Source organism: Panthera leo, chromosome B1, assembly GCF_018350215.1.
Source record: "Panthera leo isolate Ple1 chromosome B1, P.leo_Ple1_pat1.1, whole genome shotgun sequence".
NCBI classification, from domain to species: Eukaryota; Metazoa; Chordata; class Mammalia; order Carnivora; family Felidae; genus Panthera; species Panthera leo.
In genome coordinates, this window is record NC_056682.1 from 48874479 (window position 1) to 48900386 (window position 25908).

General features: G+C 49.3%; 1 protein-coding gene across 1 annotated transcript; it reads right to left on the reverse strand.

Moving 5' to 3' along the window:
* Nucleotides 1–8752: 8752 nt before the first annotated feature.
* CLU (clusterin) lies at nt 8753–25490 on the reverse strand. Its single transcript, XM_042934927.1, has 9 exons — nt 25384–25490; nt 21569–21700; nt 20100–20248; nt 16611–16781; nt 14690–15098; nt 13538–13642; nt 10171–10400; nt 9257–9432; nt 8753–9001 (listed from the first exon to the last, which is right to left on the reverse strand). The coding sequence occupies exons 2-9, from the start codon at nt 21660–21662 to the stop codon at nt 8992–8994; spliced, it is 1344 nt and encodes a 447-aa protein (XP_042790861.1). The 5' UTR covers nt 21663–21700; nt 25384–25490; the 3' UTR covers nt 8753–8991.
* Nucleotides 25491–25908: the final 418 nt, after the last annotated feature.

The following is a 25908-nucleotide window of genomic DNA, read 5'->3' on the forward strand; positions in this document are numbered from 1 at the left end:
TCCTTGCCTTCTTTTAAATAAAGACCAAGAATTGATTCACTCTCTGCACCCTCCTCTTCATCTCCAGGTAACAGGAGGCTCCCTAATTTCCTGGCTTCCCTCCAGAGCTCATGGGTCTTGAGCCTGCCTGGAAAATGTCCTTCCCATTCCTTTTGCAAACTTAGTTTCAACTTGCCTCTGACCTACCACACTTTGTGATCATTCTTTTGTGAGCATTCATGGAACATCCAGTAGGTGTCAGGTGCTTGGGGGGATTAAGAGAACATTAAGACAGGTTTCTGACCTCAAGAAACTTATATGCTAATCTCCTATCTCATAAAAGGATAATATCCATGGTATGTGAGGATCTCTTAACAACTCAACAACAACGACAACAACAGATGTATGAATAGGCAAAGGACTTGAGTAGACTTTTCCCCAAAGAAGATATCCAGATGGCCAGTAAGCACATGAAAAGATGTTCCGCATCACTAATCATTAAGGAAGTGCAAATAAAACCTCAATGAAAAAAAAAAAAACAAAAAACCTCAATGAGATATCACCACACCCATTAGGGTCACTGTTGTTAAAACAAACAAACAAACAAAACCAAAAAAACCTCCAAAAAATAACAAGTGTTGGCAAGGAGGTGGAGAAAGTGAAACTGTTGCACATTGTTGGTAGGAATGTAACATGGTGCGTCCATTCTGGAAAACAGTATGGTGGGTCCTCAAAAAACTAAACATAGAATTACCATATGATCCCGCAATTCCACTTCCGGGTATATGCCCAGGACTGAAAGTTGGGCCTCGAAGAGGTATTTGTATACCATGTTCATAGCAGCATTATCCACAATTGTCTAAAGGTGGAAACAACACAACTGCCCCTAGATGAATGAAGGAATGAGTGTGTAACATACATGCAATGGAATATTGCTCAGCCTGGAAAAGGAAGGAAACTTTGACCTATGCTATGTGGGTGAACCCTGAGGGCATGGTGCTAAATGAAATACACCAGCCACAAAGAGAAACACTGTATGATTCCACTTAGATGGTACCTAGAGTAGTCAACTTCATAGAGACAGAAAGTAAAATGGTGGTTGCCAGGGGCTGGGGGAGAGAGAACAGGGAGTTAATATTTAATGGGGACAGAGTTTCAGTTCCAGACCATTAAAAAGTCTGGATGCTGGTGCTGGGTGCATGACAATGGGGATGTGCTTGATAATGCCACTGAACTGTAGACTTAATAATAAAACAATAACACAAAATGGTAAACTTTATGTGCTATATTTCTTATTCCAGAAACAATGAAGAAATTTATATTCTAGTTCAGGGAAACAAAATTAACATGCATAGGACATTAAATAGCAACAGCAGAGATAAGAAGAAGTGTCAGGGGAGTGGCACAGCCATGAAGACCTGGCCAGGGCACTTGGACTCAACTTCCTCAGGGAGGTTACTTCAGCCAGAACCAAGTTCATGACTATGAGAGCCAGAACGATCCCTTCAGCAGGACCGATTATATAGTTCACAGGTCCCAGAGCAAAACAATTAAAAAATTTCAACAGGTCTCCTGACAGCAGAGAATTAAATTAAACTTAGCATCCTTTTTAAAAAAATATTTTTTAAATATTTATTCAATTTTGAGAGAGAGACAGAGCATGAGCAAGGGAGGAGCAGAGAGGGAACCATAGATTCTGAAGCAGGCTCCAGACTCTGAGCTGTCAGTACAGAGCCTGGCTCAGGACTAGAACCCACGAACTGTGAGATCATGACCTGAGTCAAACTGGACACTTAACCAACTGAGCCACCCAGGCTCCCCAAGCTTAGCGTCCTTCTGAGCACCAACTGGTCCTGCTTGGAAATGTGTATCACAGGTATGGCAGCTAGTTTTATGTGTCAACTTAGTACACTCTAACACTGAGTTATTTAATCTAGGTATTGATCTGAACATGTTTTGTAGATGTGGTTTATATCTACAATCAGATGACTTTATGTAAAGGAAATCATTCTCAAAAATGTGGGTGGGCCTTGTGCTATCAGTTGAAAGACTTAAAAGCACAAACTGAGGTTTCTGGAAGAATAATAAACTCTGCCTCGAAAGTTCCTGACTGAGTTTCTGGACTGTGTGGCTGCCCCACAGATTTCAGGCTTGGGAAAATCACATGAACCAATTTCTTGCATGAATATGAAATACGAATTGGTTCTATTTCTCCAGAGGACCCTGACTGATACATAAGGGATGAGTAAAGTTAATAAAAAGACAAGCATAGGAGGGAAAAGCCTGAGGCTTTGGAAATCATGGAGCCCAATCTCTCATGTTCTACAGTTGAGGAAACTGAGGCTCAGAGAGGTGAAGAAATGTGTCCAACACCACACAGCAAGTTAAGAAAGGCAGCGTCTTCAAGCCTTTCAACCAAAGTATGTCTTGCAGCCCTTTATTTTCGAGAGTTTGAATTTTTAAAATCTATGAATGTTGCATTCTATTTCATTATGTAATTGTTTCAAGCTTTTGAGTAATATTTTACTTCCCAAATCTTTAAATGGCATTTCCGCTCTAGGAAGGAGTACCATGTTTGTTCTGTGGTCTTCTGGCCCCTCACATCTACCCCAGCAGGAGAAGTACAGATATTAAGGGACACACAGTGCAATGGCTTATGTCTGAAACCTTGAGATTCAGTAAAACTTCAATTCCTGGAATGCTAGGGCAAAAGAATATTCTGGAAATAGACTTTCTAATTATCAGAGAACCCAGATGTCTTTTCTGGCTCAGGCTTTGAGGAAGATAATTTACTCTTCCTTTGACTTGGGATCTTTTGATGCCTGAAGGTCATGCTTCCCCAAAATTCTTTTTTTTTTTAAGTCGATTTATTTTGAGAGAGTGTGCATGCACATGCACTTGCACGCAGGGGAGGGGCAGAGGGAGAGAGAGAACTGATGCAGGGCTCAAACTCACCAACCATGAGATGGTGACCTGAGCCGAAATCGAGAGATGGACACTTCACCAATCGAGCCGCTCAGCTGCCCCACCAAGAGATTCTGATTGCAGAATCCTTTTGGCATTGAGTCATGTGTACTGATCCACTTTGCTCTCCTTCCTTGATTCCTCCTTTACTTCCATCCCAGATTCCCACCGGCCGACCTCTCTTCTCTCCCAGCGGCCCCTTATGGTGTCAGCCTCAGGTAGCATGAGCCAGCTCTGCCCCCTTGGCAAACACTCTCATCTCAGGAGACCTGGAAAGTCATGGGTGCTGAGCTTGGGACCTGTGCTCCGAGACTGTGCTTGTAACACTGGACAGTGACCGCCTGCACCATCTAAAGAGACAGAGGGAAGGATGAGGAACAGCGTCTCCCCTGGGCCAATGGGAAACTAAATTGTAGTGCAGCATCGGGGCTGCTGAGCCATGAGGGGTCTCAAGGTTACATTTGGGGTGAGAGGTCACCAGCCAGAAGAAAAGGTGCATATCCCACCAAGTAGAGCAGGTGAACTGTGGGCAGCTTCTCACCTCGGGTAGCCACCCAGCCCTTCATCCCACAGGGCGGAGCCAAGAATGGGAGGGGTCCGGTGAGCTCTGAGGGTTTCAGAAGGATGCATCTCCACCCAGAAAGTCTCCCCAAATGCAAAGACGTGAGACATTTAAAGACCCAAGACAGATGATGGCTCACTTCACTTGCAAATGTTTCTGCATGGGGAGAACCCAAAACTGAGTCAACCTGGTCACCTCATGGGCAGGGCCAAGAGGATAGATAAGGGGGTGGGTAGATAGAGCTGACTCGAGGGAGGGGGCATCGAAGGGCACGGGCATGGGGGGCCCGGGGTGGGGGGGAGGCGGTGTGTGGAGCTGCAACACCACTTTGGGCTTCCCTCAAGGTCAGCAGCCACTGTCAGCCCCAGAACGGGACTCATGGTGCCCCCCTGTGGCAGCCGTCCTGACCCAGCTAAGGTACCCAGGCAGAAACCAAGCAGCCTGGCCCTGACCTAAACTGCCTAGCTGGCTACTCCCAAACTAACAAGTGGCCAGAAATGCCACAGAGAAGGGAGCAGACCTTGAGGCGCTGGGGGGGGGGGGGGGCGGGCAGCAGGGGAGAGGGGGTCGCTGAGAGGGAAGAGTTGTTTTTTTTTATAATTTAACTTTATTTATTTATTTATTTATTTTTTTTTTTGAAATTTACATCCAAATTAGTATATAGTGAAGCAATGATTTCAGGGGTAGAGTCCTTAATGCCCCTTACCCATTTAGCCCATCCCCTTACCCATCCCCCTCCCACAACCCCTCCAGCAGCCCTCAGTTTGTTCTCCATATTTATGAGTCTCTTTTTTGTTGTCCCCCTTGGGAAGAGTTCTTTATGCAACCATAAGTTTCAAATTTAGAAGAGGTTCCTGGGTCCCCTACAAGGAAGATCTTACAAGGAAGGTCTCCAGTTAAAAATGAGGCCCAAGGCAGGAGCTATCCAAGAACGGGGGAATGGAAGGTGGAAACATAGCTATGAGTACCCTAATCCCAAGGGGCCTTGAACCCATGGACGAAAGGAGCATAGAATAAAGCAGTCTGAGCATACCCGAGCCTGACTTATCTTAGTTTGACCCTGGTTTGCTTCCCCACGCGGCAGGGCTCTTCAGAGACACCTAGACATTTCCAGAAACTTCCAAAAGAAAATTATCAAAATTTGGGTGTGGTTTTTTTCACTGTTGACATCCACAAATGAATGCCTTTACACCCACACGGAGGGAGAGAACGATGTTCAAGATAACTGCAGGGTATTATTTTAAAGGTCAATACCTTGTGCACTCCATGCGGGTGGGCTGGTGACTGGATGCAGGTTTGGATTTGGAGAATGAATACCTTCCTTTGATGCCGTCAGTGCATCTCTGTGATTTTATACACATGCCGTCATATGCAAAGAGGTCAAAAGTCTCTTAATGAAGGTAAGGCTGAAGTAAGTGGCCTGCCTGTCACCAGTTACTGAAGAGACCAAGAGGAGATTGAGGGGGGAATGTCTGGTACTAGTTCAAGGTCAGCGTCTTTGCTCCCCCACGTGCTGGAGGCAAGGGATGAGAGCAGGCAGGTAACGCTGGCATCCTCTCCATCCCCGACCCCAGCCCCAGTGAGCTCTTCCCACCTTGGAGCAACCCCGACAGGTTGAAGGCAAACGTTGGCTGTCAGGGAATGGGCCTCAGAGCGGTGGGCGTGGGCAGGAGGAAGTGGGCAATTTGCTGTTGCCCACACAGCTCTGAGCGATGCCATAAACCTGGAGGATTATGACCGAGGGGTTGAGAATCTCCCAGAGGCAAACAGAGAGTTCATTATTAACCTCGTAAATCTGCTCCATGTGGTCTGGCATTTACTGATAGTACACTACTTGATTTGGTAATCATTAATTCCTTTAATAAGTGCTGCGGACCTGAGTCCTTTTCACATTGCCTTCAGAACGATTTCGTATTTCCTGGGTTTGCCAAGCTGCTCTCTTACAGCTAGAAGATACCAGGCAATGCTGGGTCTGGATAGGTTATGAACGTGGGGGGGCCTGAGCAGCTAGAACGGGGCAGTGAGGCAGAATCAGATCGGGGTTCAATCCCTACTCTGCCAACTTACCAGCTGCATGGCTGTGAGTAAATGGCCCCAATTATCTCTGCAGCCTGACTCTTAAGTGACCTCTCCCCACGACACTCCTTGTCCGGGCCTCATGCTTCATTGTGGATAAGAGCTTCTGGAATCTGTTAATTGTGGAGTTTCAACTCATTTGGGGGCACAAACATGAAATAATCTGATTCATTCTAAGGACTGTGCCCATCACTAAAAACATCTCAAGCAGACTGTTTAACTTCCTGGAAACATCACAGTTAATAAAACAGTCCGTTTTGTTTACTTTAGAATGTCAGTCTAATACCCAAACCTAGACTCTTCTCCTCCCCTGTGAGGGGAGGGGGGGAGGAGGGGAGGGGCACACTCTACCCTCCGGCACACCCCCAGCCCTGGGTTCTGAGAGCCCAGAGAGAACAGGAAGGGGCGTGGTCCAGCTCTGGACCCCTCCCATCCTCCGCTCTCCCTGCTCCAGCTATCTTGAGGTTATCTGAGGTGGGGCGGGGTCTTGCTTGGTCTGGTCACCGAGAGGGTTAGTGCAAGGTGGCCTCTTCTCCTTGTAGACAGGGTGATAGTTTCCTTGGTCGGCCTTTGAACTTCGCTTGGACACCCGTAGAGAGCAGTCCTTCTGTCTGACCTAGACCCCTGCCAAGCAGTCCAAGCCTCCAGCCCCCTCTCGGTGGGACAAAGGTACTGTTATATGGTGAGCATTTTCCTTTGATCCTGTCATCGTGACTCTGTGATCATCTGGAGATGACGTCAAAAGCCTAATTGGAGGCCCTTTGGGAAAGTGAAGCCCGAGCCAAATGGCCTTCCATTGACCCACAACCGCCACTTAGTGGTGAACTCTGTTCCGCATCATGGGCAGCTTCCTGGCTCTCACCCCTCCTCTATTCCCTGCTACTTCACTGAGAAGGGTGGGCAACCCGAGGTCCCTTACAATAGCCCCTGTGGGGCACAAGGAACAGAGGGCAGATGTTCTTTCATCCAGACCCCTGGGTCACACACTTTTCTAATGAAGGCGACTCCTGGAAGCCTTTGTAATGTGCCTAGAGAGTAACCGTGGGACCTAATGGAATTACATGAAGCAATTGGCCCAAGTTGTAGAGCACTTTAGCTGGCCCACAGCTACTGGTACAGTTGCACAAGCTGCACACTGCGTAATTCCGGTGTCATTTCACCATGCAGTGAGCAGATTCCTTTTTGTTACAATTCCCTGGCAGAAGGCCATCAAGTGTCAGCACAAGGCCTAACTGCAGGTTGGTGGTGCCACCCTTTACCAGGCAGATACTAAGCCCTCTCTTCTCAGAACATCTGGCACTGTTCCCACTTTGCTCCAATAATCCTAGAAACCAAAAACCCAGGGCCGATTAGCACATGGTCCCCCTGCCAGAATTCCCCACATCTCATCCCTGCACCTTGGTGATCTCATGTCCTGCCTTGGTTTTTCTAGTGCCTCAGGCCAGGACTTCTGTCAGGGATGGAGAGACATCCAAGGACCCTCAACAAGGCCACCGTACAAAGGGGGAAAGAGGATGGACAGATTGGGTCCCAGCAAACTTCAGAGTAGCTTTAGACTATCTTTTAAGGTGCTAGGCTAGGACAGTTAAAAAAGTTTTAATGTTTATTTATTTTTGAAAGAGAGAGAGAGAGAGTGAACAGGAGAGGAGCAGAGTGAGAGGGAGACAAACAATCAGAAGCAGCCTCCAGGCTCCAGCTGTCAGCACAGAGCCTGACAGGGGGCTTGAACTCACAAACCACAAGATCATGACCTGAGCCGAAGTTGGACACTTAACTGACTGAGCCACCCAGGTGCCCCTAGCCTAGGAAATTTAAAGTAGACTGCATATGGACGCCTGGGTGTCTCAGTTGGTTGAGCACCTGACTTCGGCTCAGGTCATGGTCTTGTGGTTTTTGGGTTCGAGCCCCACATCAGGCTCTGTGCTGACAGCTGGAGCCTGGAGCCTGCTTCGGATTCTGTGTCTCCCTCTCTCTCTGCCCCTCCCCTGCTTGTGTTCTGTCTCTGTCTCTCTCAAAAATAAATAGACATTAAAAAATAATTAAAAATAAAGTAGATTGCATAAAAAGCAACATGTAGATACTGTGGCTGCCAGCATCTAGAGACATAATAGGAAACAAAAAATAAATTTTGAAATCTGGTATGTGACATTAATGTGATGTACAATTTACAATGAGGGTCATTTTAGCAAAATGCCTTCTGAGCTTGTAACCCTAATTAATACAGGTCATTAAGTGAATCATAATAACTTTACTCCGAATTTCCTTGAGACTAATACTAAAATACCAGCTTCTTTGATGACCTAAGCCTTGCAGTCTGTTCCTTGTGTGGCAGAGGTCCTTATAACTTAAAGAAGGGAGAGAAAAGGAACAGGTGATGTAAGAATATTCTAAGCTTTTAATTTATGATGTAGACTTAGCTACAATCCTGGAATGCGGCCAGATGTTTTTTTCTTCGTGCGAAGTATATTTGATGAAAAGAATTCTATGGCTACAAAATACTCATAAATGGAAATGCTTAGTAACTTAACGTTGAGGGAGGTACCACAGTTAGGTGGGGCCACCTGCTGGTAGCATGGGGTACTGCAACCCAGCCAGCCGGCAGACTAAGAAGTCAGATCTCACCCTCAGAAAAAACCCAAGTGGAAGAGAAATCATGGTGGAGGGGACAGATGTAAGTAAGGGTTGTATGGATTGACAGCATACCAACAATGTCACGGTGAAGGCCGTGCCACAGGAATTCCAAGTGAAAAGGAAATCACCCCGTTTTGTCTTTTGGGGACTACAGTTTCCATTAGGAAAATAGCAATTGTATATTAAAATACCCAGTATGCCTTATTAGTACCCTCTCTTCACTCTGATTTTCAAGCTATTCCTTCAGATCTCGCCCCCCGCCCCCCTGAATCAGAATACATCAACGGTTTTATAATGGAATGGCCAAGATTCACTTTTCAGAAATTTATTTCACTTGGCTGTTCGAACACATTTCTCTCCTCCTAAAAGCAAGAATCCTTCGGTTTAACTTTGTCACGCTCCACGTATTCTCAATTATATGGTATTCCTTATACATCTTTGCTACTGTCTTTTCTTTTCTACTTCTTTTTTTTTCAATACCAAAATGCAGGCGTGTGGGAAATAGAAAAAAACAGCATAAAAGGAGGACACCCCAGAGCATTCTGATTACTGGCGGTTTTATTGAGTTAGTGGCACATGGGACTTCTCCCATGATCAGCGAACGCAGGCATTACAGCGCGGAGTCCAGAAGGAGGAAAGGCTGGGTGAAGGGACAGGAGGGCCTTGAGGCAAGGCCTGGTCACTTGGTGACGTGCAGGGCTCTCTCTAGGGGCCTATCGCTCATCTTGGGGGCAACTGAACTCAGACACCCCCATGTTTGGAGAGGCAATGTTCACATCTCATTTCTCCCTGGAAATAAAATGAAGGAAAACGGAAGGTGAGGGCTCAATATTCACTGACAGGCAGCAACTGATACTCAACTTCTCCTCAACAAAGAAAGAACATCCTTCAAAGGAAAAGTAAAATGTCCACTGATTTTTCTGCCTTCGTGCCTGGGCTCTGGCTACTGGTGCCATCATTCCCAGGCTGGCTATGCTGCCCTGTTTCTGGCTCCTGCGGACCTGCTGGGCCCAGAAGGATGCCAGGTAAGGCCTGCATACTCACCCGTTCTTTTGACGGTATTCCTGAAGGGCCTTCTCTGCCACAGTCTCCATAAATTTAGGATTGTTCCTGGAGACTTCCTCTGGGACCATCACAGCGAAGGGGTCGGAATCAAAGAGCTTCACAACCACCTTAGTGAAGCCAGAGGGAACGTTGGAGTCAGAAGTCTGGGAGCTCACCTAGAAGGAAGAAAGGTAAGAGAAGGACTGAAAAACTGGTCCAGATGGACTCATTCTGCAACAAAAGCCAGGCAGAAATCTGGACAGTGGACCCCTTTTGCTTTTGACTGATTTTGACATCTGGACAACTCCGTGAACAGAAATGCCCGAGTTCAGAGACACTTGTCTGTAGGTACAAACATTGTCTGCAAATGACCAGCCTGTGGGGAGCCCCACAGAGACAAATGGGTCCTAAGCCACCATGTTTTCTTTGGGCAGCCACTGGCTTGGCCAGTGACAGAAAAGGAATCTGGGAAAGAAAAACAAAAAAAAGGTTCCCAGCACTAGAGAGAAGCTTTCTATCCCTGGTAGAGAATAAGGCCCCAGTTCATGAGGCATCCAACATAGCAAGGCAGCTTCGTGGAAAGAGCACAGGCTTTCTGGCCAAGCACACAAGTTCAAACGCCCAGGCGAGTCACCTACCGGTTATTAAACCTTGGGCACGCTGTTGAGTCTCTCTCACTTTCCTCAACCGTAAAATGGGGCCACGATGGTCTACACCTCACGGGGTCATGAGGCTTCCATGCAACCACGTGCATAAAAGCTCTTATGTTTCCTGCCATGTGACAAATGCTCGATCCAAAGCCTAAGGGCTGCCTTTAATACCTTCATCCCATTTACTCCCAGGGAAGGTTCCCATCGCCTCCGGACCGTGTCCCGGGCCCCCGAGCTTCGGTGCGTGGCCAGGACATGACTCACCGTAGTGACCTGGAGATAGAATGGGTCTTCACTCTGAGTGAGATTAGCCAGCTGGGACACCCAGCTAAACTGCTCGTTCAGCTGCTTCAGCAGAGAGGACGTGTTGAACATCTTCTCCTGGTAGGACCGAAGCAGCTCCTCGTACAGCTTGGTGAACTTCTCTGCCATCTGCAGGGAGTTGTTAAGTTCCTGCCGCAGCAGCACCTGAGAGGGGTTGCTGGCAGAACAGTCTGCCCAGAGATGGGGGGGAAAAAAAGGCAGAAATGTAAAGGGAAAGCTAAAAAAGGATAAAAACATGAATGGAAATCCGTCCTCGGAGCCAGGACCGAAAGCAGGGCTACTGTTAAGTACCGAGCCACAAACCACGTGTTGTCAGTCTGCAACGTTAACAGGGCTCACCCCGGAATATAAACCAGCACGCAGCTTCCTTCATCGATGAAGTCTTGCTCTGGAAAACAATGTCACCTGAACTAAACAGTGTCCTTAGAGACATCATTGATTTACCTTTGGGTGCAAGACCCTTATCCCTTTGGAAGACTGGTGACAAGCAGTGTGGACCACACTTTGAGAAGCACTGATCTCAGTCTCTGTGCTCAGACCCGGACCTGCTCTTGCTGCCCTCGTCCCCGGATGGATCATTTCCGGAGTGAGGGAGGGGTTACTTACGGCTACCCTTTGTGGGGACCTACTCGGTACCAGACACGACATAAGTGCTTTAGATAGCCCCTGTCTCCGATAATCACATCTATTCTGCCTTTAAGTATTACCAGCGATGAAACTGAGGCCCGCAGAAGTAAATCAATTGCCTAAAAGTCATAGAATGAATGATTCATGGGCTACTCAGAGTAGGCCCTTCCTACTCTGAGTCTATGGTTCTGGAAAATTCTCCAAGCCTGTCTTTGGAGCAAATCTGCAGAGCTGGAAATCCAGTGCCAACAGTCAAAAGAGGCAAAAGAGCTGGCCAGGGTCCTTGGGGCACAAAGCACAGCAGCCTGGTGGCTGGGGGTCCCGGCTTGCCCATCTTGGTCCTTGAATACTCACTGCAGGTTTCAGATTGAGAAGAGCTGGCAACTACCCACTATCTCTTTACAAACTACTGATTTTCTTTCCCTAATTGTTTCAAAACTCTCCTAAGGAGGGTGCATCCCCTGACTTGGGGAAGACAGATCTTTGCACACTGCATTTAATATAAGTGATTACCATAGGTATTGCAACTTCAAAAATGTTAGGTGGGGCAAGAAATGAAAGCCAGGTTGAAAAGACAATACAATGAATAATCTCAACTCTTTCACCAGAGAAGAATTAAAAAATAAGGAAAGCCATTGAGAACCCAGACTGTCTGGAGCAGTGGATCTCAACTGGGGGCTCTGCTAACCCCCAGGGGATATTTGGCAAGGTCTGAAAACAGTTTTGGTTGTCAGGATTGGTGGGGAGGGGAGGCTACTGGTGCCCACTGGGGAGAGGCCAGGGGTGCTGCTAAACAGCCCACAGGGCACAGGACAGTGCCACGCGACAAAAAATCATTTGGTGTGGACTGTCAGGAGTGCCAAAGTTGAGACCCCCTGGTCTAGAGTGTTCGGGCAGTGCGTGCTCATTTGGTTCAAGCACCTTCAGTAAGAGGTGCTGACTCTTTCTCCATGCAGAAGAGAAGGCAGTTTAGATAAGCTGCGACCAGTGACCATTAACCTCAGTGCTGGGTCGGGGGGCGTCTGGGTGGCTCAGACGGTTGAGCGTCCAACTCCTGATTTTGGCTCAGGACATGATTTCACGGTCATGGGTTCGAGCTCTGAGTCGGGCTGTGCGCTGACATCGTGCAGCCTGCTTGGGATTCTCTCTGCCCCTCGCCCCACCCTCATGCTCTCTCTCTCTCTCTCTCTCTTTCAAAATAAATAAATCAACTTGAAAAAAAAAAACAATATCAGTGGTAGGGGTGCCAATTTGAGCCCTGGCATCTGTGCGTCTCTCTTCTGGCCCTAAACAGGACTTTCTTGTGGCAAAGCACTATGTGATTTCTGCAACTCTAACTACGATATTTTATGGGAAAAGCCCGGGAGGCTTGGTTGAGTACTCATCTACACTTCATACATCAGCCTCTCACAGCACTTGTATTTATTTTGCAGTGGCTTCTAAAATTATAGGAGTGAGGCTAGGAATATTTAACTAGACTCTGAAGGCTTGTCCTGGCAAACCCAAATGTATTAAGAACAAAGCCACAAGATTGATCTGCAATGTACAAGGGGAACAATTAACTCTTTCTGAGCACAGACTATTGTGTGCCAGGAACCATTCTAGATGCTTTGACAGCTGTTACTCAAAGTAACAAGAAACTAGTCAATGAGCAGATCTAACAAAACTGAGGGCAACAGCTGAAGGGAAGTACAGTCGACCCTCAAATGTGTCCACAGTGTGGATTCTATACCAGGCAGTACTGTGATGTAGTTTTTCTCTTCTTTATGATTTTCTTTCTTTTCTTTCTTTCTTTCTTTCTTTCCTCCTTTCTTCTTTCTTTCTTTCTTTCTTTCGTAAGAGAGAAAGCAAGAGTGCGGGAGGGAGTGGGGGAGGGGTAGAGACAGAGGAAGACAGAGAATCCGAAGTGGCAGGGCTCGATCTTATGACTGTGAGATCATGGCCACCGGACACCCCCTCTTCTTTATGATTTTCTTAATCTCTTTTTTTCTAGCTTACTTGAAGAATACAGTACATAAGACACGTTGAATATGAACTACGTGTTAATAGACAGCTTACGTTATCGCCTCCTTTTACCCCCTCGTTGTTCAAGGGTCAATTATATTTCCTTTGCTTCGGACCAACCACTACCGGTGACCCATGTGTTCTGGGGACAGAACACCAAACACTGGTTAAAAACATGTCCCAAACACCTAGCTCTCCAACATAAGGGTGTCCTATAATCTTAAGAAGTTACTCAACCATCCTGTGACTACGAGCTTTTCACCTCTGTTAAGACAGGGACAATAACTGTACCTAACTCAGGATCATTCTGAGGAAGTGAGTAAATGTTTGCCAAGTGTTTATAGTGGTGCCAGCCGAACACACGGTAAGTGTTTGTTAACCAGAATACGTATTCTCTAAAGTTCCATCATCTGCAGGGGAAAATGAGGAGGTCTACCAGGCTGGGCCCTGGGGAAGAAGATAACTGGGGAAATCAAAGAATGCTGTCTCCCGATTTCAGGGACAGCCCTCCATCTTAACCCGTGTCTACAGATGAGGGGCCCAGGTGGAGCAGGGCCGAGGACCGTCCCCAGTGCCACAGCCAGAAGGCAGCAGAGTGGAATTTCAAGTCCCATGTGTCCGACCCCATAAAGGGAGCCCCAGTGAGGGACCAGGGACCCAGGGCTCCCCGACTCACCCACTGACAAGATCTCCTGGCACTTGTCACACTGGTCCTTCATCCTCAGGCACCCCGTGGAGTTGTGACGGATCTCCTTGCACACCATACGGTCTTGGTTGTCTTCTGGAGACACAGGAGGGAAGGGGGAGTCATGCTGATGGCCCACACAGAGCAATATAGTGATGGGCCACCCCGACCTCACTGATCCTTCCACGCTCCCGTTTGCCCCCCTGAGATGCAGGTTGGAAAGTAGTCATCTGCCTGCAGACTGATCGGGGCTCCCCACAGAAGGACCAGGAGCTGGCTCCCAGGGCCTCGCCTCCCACCGTCTCTGGGGGATGAGACCCTCCCGCTGCCACACTGCCGTTAGCTCCACGGGCCTCTCTTTGGCATCAGAACCCATTTTTGCTTTGCATTTCATCTGGCTCGTTTCTCTCCCCCTAGCCAGTCAGCAAGCCCCTTGAAGGCAGGAATGGGATCCTCCTTTGAGCCGCCTTATAACACAGGGCTCCCCCCATTGCGGATATGCAGTAGATGCTGTTCAATTCAAGGTCCTTCTGTATTTCCAGACCATTTCAAGCCAACACACTGCAGCATTTAGGAGATGGTGTTGGCCAACTACGTCTATTAGTTCAACGAAGGAAATCGGTTCTAAATATATTGACTTTTCATGTCCATATTAGACTTCATTCCCTGAAAAAATATTCACTGCATGCTCATTCTCCACCAAGGCCCCAAGGTTATAGCCATGAACGGTTTTCTAAACTGTAATATGTACTCATTATATAATTGGTCACCAATATATGCATGGCATCCACATAAAGCCACCTGCATTCCCGAGAGAAAGGCTGTCTGGTTCTCTCGAATGGACTAATCAATGTCATGACCACCAGTTGCTGGGAGGGGCATCGTAAACTTGGAAAGAACAAGGTTCCAAGTCTGGCAGGGCTAAGTTTGACCAGGTCATACTTTTCCGGCTGTGAATACTTGGACACACTCCTTTACTGTCATAATTTTCTCCTCCTTAAATGGGGATAATACCATTCATGGAGTTGCTGGGGGAAATAGAGATGACACACGCCAGGCTGCCAGCAATGTTCTTAGACTCTACTGAGCTTCTCAATAACCTGCTAGTTCCCATCCCTTAGGAAGAATGAGACATTTTTTCACCTTCTGTGAATTCCATCGGAAAGTGGTAGGGAATTCTCTGGAGGTTGATGTCCATGGCCTGTTGAGCCTGGTGTATCATGTCGAAGAAGGGTTGAAACATGTCGTGGAAGTTCAAGGGTTGGAATGCAGGGAAAGGCATTACGTTCCGGGCGAAGCGGGACTTGGGATTGAAGAAGAAAGGCCTCCTCTGTAATGAGCTGAAGGGTGAGTAGTGGTAAGTATCCTGGGGCTCACGGGTGAAGAATCTGTCCTGGAAAAGCTCGTCCATAATTCTGGATGCCCGGTTGAAGCTGTCCTGCATGACGTCCAGGGCGTGGGTCTGCTGCCGGTCGTTCTCCAGCAGGGAGTCGATGCGGTCGCCGTTAATCCAGAAGTAGAAGGGAGAACTCTGGTTCAGGAACTCCTCAAGCTGTAACGGGCAAAATGGGCAAGTTAGAAGGTTGCTAAGGTCCCAGCCTCCTCCTGGCCTCCTGCTTGTTGAGAAGAGCTGATCCTGACCCCTCACTGCCCTTGGGGCTCCTCAATCATAGCACGTGACCAAAGGTCCTGCTGGGACTGGCTCCCTGGCCCCCCAACTGGGGGCCAATGCCCTTCCAGTCTACCTGCCCAATGGGGAAGAATTTAGGAAGGCCTCTGAGGCCACGAGATGCACAGACCCCCATCACCTGAGACTAGCCTCTTCTTTGACCACGAAGGATCCCACACCCCTGTTCAGCCAAGGGCCAACGGACAGCCTTCAGTTCCTGAGCTCCAACCAGGCGAGGCCCTCAGGGGAGGATGAGATCAATATTCATGTGCCAAAGTTCTTAACTCCTTCTGCCTAAGCGGGCACAAGGATTTGCTGTACTACAAAGCTGTTACATTACCCAGCTAATAATTTCTAGAGAAGAACCTTCTAACAGATGGCCAATACCTGGCACATGTGCGGTCCATGACTTCACATTTGTGCACTCGTAGCAACTGATGATGGGCGCTCCGGGGGCCCCAGTGCAGCCGCAGCCCGACTGATCAGTTGCATCAGGGCTTGTGAAAGGAAGCTGTGATGCTGTGATTTGTAGTAAGAAATGTATATTTGGTCTTCGTGGGGTTCCTAAAGCCCTTAGAATTTCCTTCCAGGAGAGCAATAAAGGTCTTTTGTTATGTTAATGAGGCTGCTTTTGGAAAACACTTAAGGATGGGGGCTGGTAGCCAGAGGAACGAACCCGGATGCCCCGGATGCCCGGATGAGAACAATTAGAGGGTGGAAATTTTAATCCCACCTCCTGATGTCGGGGGGGGGGGGTGCGGGGAGGGTCTGGAGGTTGAATCCATCCGCAATGGCCAATGATTTTATCAATCATGACCACGGAAGGAAGATTCCATAAAAATCCCAAAAGGATGGGCTTGAGGAGCCTCTGGGTCGGTGTACATGTGAAAACACTGGAGAGGGGCGCCCTCTCAGAGGACGTGTTAGCTCCCCACCTTTTCCCCACACCTTGCCCTATGCATCTTTTCTGGTTTTTCTGAGTTATAGCCTTTTATCAGAAACCAATAACCTAGTAAGTCAACTGTGTCTCTGAGCTGTGAGCTGCTCTGGCAAATTAATTGAACCCAAGGAGGGGATTGTGGGAACCTCCACTCTGTAGCCAGTCGGACAGAAGCACAGGTGACAAGCCAGGCTTGGGATGGGCGGCTGAAGCTAGGGGGTGGGGAGGACGGTCCTGTGGGCCTGAGCCCTTACCCTGTGGGATCTAATGCTGCCTCCCAGGTGGACAGTGTCAGAATGGAGCTGAAGCGTAGGCTGCTGTGGGGGAATTGCTTGGCGTGAGGAACACCCCCCGCGCGTCGGAACTGGGTGTAGGACCATAGAAGCATATTTCACTCAGTTCTCCGCACCCCCCACTCAGAGCCTAGCTGTCCTCAGTGGCGCGTCCCCTTTCACCTGTTGGCCAACCAGGCCCGAGCCGCTTCTGCAGACGCGAGCGTAGAACTTCATGCAGGTCTGTTTCAGGCACGGCTTACACTCCTCCCAGAGGGCCATCATGGTGTCATTGCACACCCCCTGGGACGCCTTCAGCTTCATTTCAGAGTCCTTGGTATCACTTAGGGCATCCTACAGGGGGACACGAGGCCAGGTTAGCCACGCGGAAACCACAGGCTTCACGCTTTCCAAGGGCGCACGGCGATGCCTGGCCCTCCACTGCTCAGGCGGGTCTTTCCAGGGCTGGCCACACAGCGTGCTTATTTCCTCCTCTGGCTCCTATATCCCTCACTTGCCTGGATTTCCCTCCCCACCCAGCTCTAAATACCTTCCCAACTTCAAGACCCCGCTCTTCCTTACAGTTTTGTCCAGCCACTAGAACCCATGTAGATATCCCCTTCCTCTGATGCTGCACTTAGTCTCGACCCCAGGATTTACCGCTCCCTTATACCTAACTTTCTCTTCTCCACTTTTGGGGTTTAAATGTTGTCTTCCAAAGCTTCCACTGATGTCCTGAATCTTATTTGTCTATTGCAGCCACAGTCCCTGGCATGCAATGAGAATAAGCAAGCTTTCTTGATCAAAGTCACTGGGCGTCTGGGTGGCTCAGTCAGTTAAGCGTCCGACTTCCACTCAGGTCATGATCTCACAGCTTGTGAGTACGAGCCCTGCCTTGGGCTCTGTGCTGACAGCTCAGAGCCTGAAGCCTGCTTCAGATTCTATCTCTGTCTGTCTCTGCTCCTCCCCTGCTCTCTCTCTTTCAAATATAAATAAACATCAAGAAAAAAATTAAGGTGGCTCAATCAGTTAAGCATCAGACTCTTGGTTTCAGGTCAGGTCATGATCTCACAGATGGTGAGTTGGAGCCCTGCATCAGGCTCTGTGCTACTTGGGATTCTCTCTCTCCCCCTCTCTCTGCCCCTCCCCTGATTGCTCTCTCTCTCTCTTTCTCAAAGTAAATAAATAGCCTTAAAAATTTTTTTCTTAATTAAAAGTTAAAGTCACAACAACTACTAAAACTCTCTCGTACATCCATGTCACTTGGTCCAATAATTCTATAAGAATCCATCCCAAAGAATTCCTGCCATAAAGGGAAAATCCCTATGCATGAAGATATTTGTTAAGTATTCATTTATGGCAGAAAAAAAATACTGGAATCAATCCGGATGCTTAAAACTAGAAGGCCAGTGAAGCAAATTGTGGTCCACCCAGAGGCTGGACAAGTAGTTTGGCAGGGGTGTTCGTAGTTAAGTTTTAAATAGCGTAACAAGCACTTTTCCATGTTAACAAACCGTGATTTTGAGTATAGCGGCTGTCAAAAGAATATAAAGGGGAAAATGTAGTAAAAAACGAATCACATGTTAACAGTCCTCAGGTAAGAGGGTTATGGAAAACTTTTCCTTTTCCACTTTTCTATATTAAAGTCTCAACAAATGAATGTATTAACACTTCCAAGAAGAATGAAGTAGACCATCCACACCACAAAGCAAATCTACACTGTGAAGAGCTGACCAGGAAGACAGGGACTTCCAAGAGATCCCTCCTCTGTTCCAGGTCCCCTCCACCCCTGGTACCCTGCTGCTGCTGGAAAGGCCACCATACCTCTTACCAAGCCAATTCACGACCATCAACTGCCCTGCCCACTTCCTCTCTTTCCTGTTCACATACTGAAGAACTAAGAAGCAACGTAGTCTTGGGGCACCTGGGTGGCTCAATCGGTTGAGCGTCCAACTTCGGCTCAGGTCATGATCTCACAGTTTGTGGGTTTGAGCCCCTCGTCGGGCTCTGTGCTGATGCCTCAGAGCCTGGAGCCTGCTTCAGATTCTGTGTGTGCGTGTCTCTCTCTCTACCCGTCCCCTGTTCACGCTCTGTCTCTGTCTCTCAAAAACAAATAAATGTAAAAAAATAAAATAAAAAATAAAAATAAGTAATGTAGTCTTTTCTTGAACTTGATGTGCTTTTATCACAGAATCTGGATTGTAGAATATCCAACTGTGATCATGACCACAAAAACTCCAGAACAAGACTTGCCTGCCACCTCTACATGAGCTACTTGAGGATTCTCATAAAATGGTGAGAAAAAAACCACTGAGGCCAAGGAAGGGCACTAAGTGTCAAAAGAAAGAGCTGCCTCCAGGCCAGCATTTCCTGAAGCAGCTTCCAGGGAATTGTGCTAAAAGCTATCAGGGGGAGAAAAAAGGATGCTCTGATCAATTCCATTTGGAAAACAAAGGGTTAAGTGAAATTACACAAACTTCTTCGCTGCAGAACTTCTCAGAGCCTTTATTTTATGTATTTAGTTATTCTTTATTATCTTTTTTTTTTTTTTTTTTTAGCTTTTAAAAGTTAAAAAAAAATTTTCTAGGGAGAGAGCACATGAGCAGGGGAGAGGGGCAGAGGGAGAGAGAGAGAGACTCTTAAGCCTGATGTGGGCTCACAACTGTGAGATCATGACCTGAGCCAAAATCGAGTCAGATGCCTAACAGACTGTGCCACCCAAGTGACCCCTCAGAGCCTTTAAAATGCTTTACTATGGGGGCTCTGGGTGGCTCAGTCGCTTAAGCGTCTGATTTCAGCTCAGGTCATGATCTCACAGTTCGTGGGTTTGAGCCCCGCGTCGGGCTCTGTGCTGACAGCTCAGAGCCTGGAGCCTGCTTTGGATTCTGTGTCTCCCTCTCTCTCTGTTCCTCCCCCACTCATGCTCTGTCTCTCTCTCAAAAATAAATAAACATTAAAAAAAAATTTTTTTTAATGCTTTACTATGCATTATGGGTCATGAAGGTAGCAGGTGACCCTGTCTTAGCATTTTGTTCATTAGGGGGAGGGAGGCAATGGGAGTAGGTTTTTAGGGTACACTTAAGGAGACTATTGATTTTTAAAATAAGTTGTTTATTGCATTGTGGTGTTTTAGTTTTGTTGAGTCATTAAGCACAGTCTAGACCCGCTATTTTCACTATTGGACTTAGGTGTCTCTTCATGAAATAGTCAGAACTCTAGAAAGCCGGGGGGCAATACGGGTGTGTGCCTGCCTTAACCCCAAAGGTATTGTCCCTACTAGATAAGCTTCCTGCCAGCAGGGCCCCATCCCCCTCCTGACCTGGGACAGACCTTATCCAAAGCCTACCTTGGAGCTTGCATAGTCAGGGTTTAGAAAAATCTATTAAAGTGAATCCTGGCATCATCAGGCCCTGCGCCAGGCTGGTAAAAAAAAAAACAAAAAAAACCAAAAAAAACCTAAAAAACCAGATCCAAGATCTCACCCCTTGAAGCTTTCAAAAGCAAAGAAACTCTCCCTATTTATTAACTGCAGCCCCAGCATCAGCTGACACCGGCCTGGAAGGGCTGAGGGTCACCCTGGCAACCCAGCAGGGCCCCACAGGAGCCCGGGCCACCCCTCCTCTCTAGCAGGGGCAGCCAAGGGGGAGGGTGCGGTCACCTGGCTGTCCTCACCTCTTTCTTCTTCTTGGCTTCTTCTAAGTTGCTGAGCAGGGATTTGCGCTCTTCGTTTGTCTGTTCTATCAGAGTCTTTATCTGTTTCACGCCCTTGAGGGCATTTTTAATTTCCTTGTTAATGTACTTACTCCCCTCGGTGGACATTTCTGCAAGAGAAGGGTCGGGAGGTAGAAGGAGGAGAGAGGACGAGACTGCGGCAGCGATGGGGCATGTAACCCTAGAACCATCTGGAAGGGTCGGGGAGGCCAGCTGGGTGTAGGAGCTGCTGGGGCTGGCAGTGCCCACCCTGGCAGGCAGCCTTCGGGCCCCAACTTTGCCCTGACACGGGTTCCCATCCCAGGGCTTATTGTGGACCCAGGGCCCACGTAGCGACTACACCAGCGGCTCAGGAACACAGCCCGCTGGAGCGGGCACACCCCAGAGGAGGGACAGCAAGCAGCACCACGCCACAATGCCCCTGCGGCTCTAGAGAACCAGCCTGCCCAGCTGCAGAAGAAAACTTTCAAGGAAAACAAAAAATCCCGGAAGTAAAATATTATCTTGGATACAAGTGTTTCTGGAATTCGGCTTAGCCGCACGTCTGAACTTCTTTATTCCACGGTTCCAGGTGATGGGGGACACAAAGATGAACGAATGGCACCGTTCTGCGAGGAGACTGCGATCAAGACACAACACCGAGTGACAAAGGCAATGAGACAGTGTCCCGAAGAGCTGAGGGAGTAACAGCTAAGGCTTGTCTGGCGGTTATCCTGGGCCGGACACTGAGTCCGGCCACTTCACGCGCCTTTTATTTAATACTCTCTGTGCTGGCGTCGTGCCCACTGCATACATGAGGAAAAGGAAGCACAGTGAGGTCAGATACCTACCCCAGGTTATACAGCTAGGGAGTCACAGAGGTATCAGACGCATACCCAAGTCCGATCTCAAAGTCTGAGTTTTCAACTACTGCCTGCAGAGAAGCAGTCAGCTTGCAGGACAAGGGTGGGGAGGAGGAAGGACAGGTTTCAGGAAAGGCCTGGCGAAGGAGGGGACCCCCGGCTGGGCTCTGAAGGAGGACATTTCTCCCTTCCTGGATATGGAGCATTGAGTTTCTAGGTGGACTGGTATCAGATACATACAGCAGGCACCATGGAAACTCAGAAATGGAAACTCACAAGGCGCAAATGATCCAGGCTTCATAGACCTTTGTGGACAAGGTGGGGGCACAAGACAAGCGGACTGGTGAGGGAACAGCCCAAAAGGAATACAGCAGCATCCAGTGCTTTCTGAGCACTTAAGATACACCTGAAAAACGTCTAGGAGTCACCTGACCACAAAGAACCTAGGCCAGGCAGCTTGGAGAGACGAGGCTCCGGGAGAGGCCGGCCCCAGCCAAGCAGACCTGATGCACAGGAGAAAATGGTCTTTACCACTTGGGGCCCTGACAGTGAGGAAGTGTGGCCTAGGGGAACCCCTGCTCCACTTACCCTGGAGCTCTGCGTCTGAGACCGCCTTGTCTCCCAGAACCTGTCCATTCTCACAGGTCAGCAGCAGCCCCACCAACAGTAAGAGAGTCTTCATTGCGTCCGGCTCTCCAATTCTGGAATCCCAACAGGCCTCTGTTTGTAGAGAACAGGAGACTGTCATGGTAACAGCTAGACAGCCCGCTGGTTTCCGGCCCAGCCTGCAGCCTACAGCAGCTTCCCTGGAGCCCTGCCCTCAGCCAGCCCCTGAGCTGGCAATGCTGTGTTTTTATCCCTGGGGAAATTGGGAGAAAAGATCAGTCTTGCCCCCGGACACCTTCAAAAGAAAGCAGAGGCGGTGGAGGAGCCATAGGAGAAGCAGCCTAAGGCAGAAGAAAGGAGAATTCTGGAGTCAGAGCCCTGGGCTCAGGTCCAGCCCTTCCCCTCCTCCCCACCCTCCTCCTCCTCCTCCTCCTTCCCCTCTTCCTCCCCCTCCTCCTCCCCCTGAATCGCTGACTAAGACTGGACACTGCTTTCTGCATCCAGAAAGGACGTCTATCTGATGATACCTGCTCATATCAAATAAACCCTCAAAACACCTCTCTGGGATGACTCACCCGGCCCTCACCGTCCCCACCCCTAACGCCCTAACATGGGGATGGCCTCCCAGAGCTCAGCAGCCCCCCTGCTGTGTGCACCACTAATCCTACCCATAGGCATCACCAGTCAATCACAACACCTTTTTCTCCACTGAGCCTTAACACCACCTAAAACTGCTTTTTAAGACTCAGAAGCAGTGACAGCCAACCCTTTGGGTCGGCAAAGGACAATAAATCCCATTTGCCATCCTTGGCATGAGACGTGAGCCAGGCGGCATAGATTTGGGGTATAAATACAGGAGAGCAGAGGGTGGGGCAATTGTGCTCAGAGGGGAGAGAGAGAGAGAGAGAGAGAGAGAGAGAGAGAGAGAGAGACAAAGTCAAGGGGTTAAAGGTGGGCCCCCTGCCTCCCCAGGAGAAGTTCCCTCTGGATGGACATGTGCCTCGGCCCTGCCAGGTCTCTTTCACAGGGCTGTTCCCTTTAAGCCCACAGTAGGGTGCACTGCCAAGGTGCCCCTGCCACCACTCAGCTGACTGCTCAGAGCCCAGGACAGCCCAGTCTTACACAATGGACCCTTTCCCAGAAGCTGAAGTTGTTGCCTAAAACAGAACCCCCCTCCCCAGCAGCCCGTCTTCTGGCCTCCCCCTCCCACTGCTTATCTGAACTCACTCATTTCCCATAACAGAGCAGGGAGGTGGGGTTGCCCCCCTTCCTGAAATCGTGAACATCTACAAACTGCCCTCAGCTCAGCAGGCCCGTATGGACACTTGGTAGCACATTAATAAAGGAAGCCTCTCCCAGAAAGTAATTAGTAAAACAGCCAAGCTGTGGTTCCTCGACTGGCCACACAGAGCAAAGGAGCAGCGTGGGAGAAGAGAGTGGGTCATTGCCTTCCCCAAAGACAGGGTGGGTGGCTGAGTCGGGGTGCTATTTCAGGCCTGCCAGAAGGCCCAGGGCTCCTGGGCTCTGCCCTAGCTGCTCACTGAGGCCTGAAACACCTCAGAGAGAAACAGAGCTTTTGTTAGGCCAGAGAGAGAAAGCCAGCAAGAACACCTCTTGGGAAGAGGCCCCTGGATACTTCTCAGAAATTCATACAAGAGCCTCAAAAATAGGTTTGGACCAGAAGAGCACTGAATGAGGAGTCCAGAAACCCAGCAGCCAGTACAGAGACTCCCATCAAGAGCCTGGGGTCCACTGGGGGGCCAGCAAGTCCTGAGCTGAGAAAAAGATCAGTCTCCTGCCCCATCGCTCCATCTCAACGGTGGGGGAGGGGGGAGAGGGGAAGCAGGACTCTGAGACGAGATAGGGGCTCCCCAAGGTCGGCAGCAGGCTGGCCACCCCAGGATGAGAACCCAAGCCCTCCCAGCCTCCAGCCCAGTGTTCTTTCCTTGACACTAAGTCAATTAAATCTGAGCCTTAAGTGTCCTCATCTGTAAAACGTCCCCAACAAGGACCTCAGAGATGGGACTGTGCTCTGTAAATACTGGGGTCTTATATAATCATAGTAAATTCTGACTATGTCGAAATCTGACCCAGGACCAATTGTGGGCTTTAGCAATATCTAACGGGGAAGTGGGGGGAGGTGGCATGTTTGGAGAGGGTCAGAGGGACTGAAACGGGCACCCGTGGTCCCTCCTTGTGTGGCTTTGCTATTAATGCAATGATCAGCTCCTTTATAGTACCTACGAATCAGCCTGAGGTGGGGGGGGGGGGGGGTGGGCTGGGCGGCGGCGGGGCGGGGGGGGGGGGCGGGGAGGGTGTCTCATTATCATGCTGACGCTAATTCTGAATGTGAGATTGATACCACTAGTTCATGGATGGCACTGGAACGGGGGCTGGACAGGGAACTGCTTGCCCTCAGACTGCCTGCGACTGTCCTGGGGGCCTGGCTGCCGGTTGCTCTGATTGGACAAGCCCAGCCAAGGCCCTCCTTTTCCCCACAGCCCCCAGGCAGGCTCTTTCCCCCAAGGAGGCTTAACCCTAGGAGAGGGAGCCACGGGAAGGACACAGGCACCTAAGTAAGTGGTCACGCAGCTAGTGAGCTGCACGGTTTTTAAAGCCCGAGGCCCAAGCTCCTATCGAACCTCCTCCCCAAATGTAGAAACTAAAGGGGAAAGAAAAATAATACACCTGAAATTTACACCATCCAGAGGCAAATACTAGCACTGTGGTATATTTCCTTTTATTTTCTATGGATTTGTATACAATTAGATCCCTTACACCCACTACCTCCATAGAGTCTTTAAAAGCACCCTTTTGTGGCTGTGTAATAGTCCATTTTCTGGTGTGCTCTATTTCACACGGTGGGGCATTTAAATTGTATGTAGTTTCACACTGTTATTATAATGAACACTCCTGGCAGTATCCTTTCATTGTATCTGTACTTATTCTTAAATTCTTAACCTCTCTCTTTTAAAATCATCATCATCATCATCCTCAGCAGCAGCTTTTTTTTTTTTTTCTTTTTTCCTTTTTTTTTTTAGGTCCAGAAATTCTGGAAGATCAAGGCTTCAGTTCTAATCCCGATTCTGACACCTACTTGCTGTTTATCTTGGGAGACGGTCCCAAACCTCTCCAGGCCTCAGATTATCATCTATAAAATGAGACAGTTGGATCAGACGTCTGAGGTCTGATGGAGTATGCCTGACTTTTCTCTGATGCATCCTGGTGCGTTCGGAAGCAGTAAGAGTGGGATTTAAGTGGTTGCAACATGTATTTAAAATCAAAACATAAACACACTATGGAGACAATTAGAGAATTCTCGGGAGCAAACAGGATGCTTCAAGCTGGCTAGCTGACAATCATCACTGGAGATCAGTACCTGTACAAGGAAGATGCTGCAGGCCGGCCCTTTGCGGGCACCCGGCTCCGCCACTCACTAGTCTGGACCACCGGCTTTAGGCATTAGTTCTCCAAGTCTTTGTCTCCCCATCTTTGCAGGAGGGTCATTACACCTGTCCTATTTAGCCCATCCAATTGTGGCTGGAGCTGGCGAGCGCCGGAGCTCCGGAGCCCCGGCCCTTGCGCCACCCCCAGCAATTCCGCCTCCGGCTCGGCGGCCTAGTGATGAGGCTCGGACCACCTCCCTTCCCCGGTTTCCCGACTCCATCCAAAGCGCGGCTGTGACAGCCTTGTGAGTACCAGCGATCTTCCCGTCCTCGCCTGGGTGCCACCCCCGCCCTCCCGTGGGTCCCGATGGGGCTCTGCCCCGGGTAGGCGAGGAGGTGGGGACATCTCACCGGTCAGCGGCGCCCGGCGACGGTGCGCTGCTCCTGGCGACGCGTGCTGAGCACCGCGAGGCGCGCGTATTTATAGCGCTCAGCCTCGTATACACCCCCTTTGGGGCTGGCTGCAAACCTGCATGACTCACGCCCAAAGAACGCCGTGGAATTCACCGGGAGCTTTCTGGAAGCTGGCGCCAGAGGAGATGCGGAGGTGGGGGGTGGGGGAGTGCTCCGGTACAGCACCCGGCGGGGGGCGCGTAGGGTGGAGGGGAGGGGAGGCAGGGCATCTGCACCGCTAAAGGCCAGACAGACGCTCTATGCCGCCGAGCACCGCTCCCCAGGGGGTCGGAGGGAGGGGTTCAGAGTTGGAAGACGGTGCCCCCAGGAGGGTAGAGCTTGAGTTAACATAAGGCCGCTGGGCGAACCCTCCACAGGGTTCCAGGGGTGCACTGCGCTCCTGAGCGGTTCCCAGTCCAAAATAAAATCTCACGGCTCTTTTCACATTGAACGTGAGCCATTCCTCTTGTTCCACTGAAGTAG

Coding starts and splice junctions, on each gene's coding strand:
- CLU (XM_042934927.1), bottom strand. CDS start 21,662: ATGAAGACTCTCTTACTGTTGGTGGGGCTGCTGCTGACCTGTGAGAAT. Junction 15,099..16,610: donor CGGGCCTGGTTGGCCAACAG/GTGAAAGGGGAC, acceptor TGCCCGTTACAG/CTTGAGGAGTTCCTGAACCA. Junction 9,433..10,170: donor TCTATCTCCAGGTCACTACG/GTGAGTCATGTC, acceptor TCTTCCTTCTAG/GTGAGCTCCCAGACTTCTGA.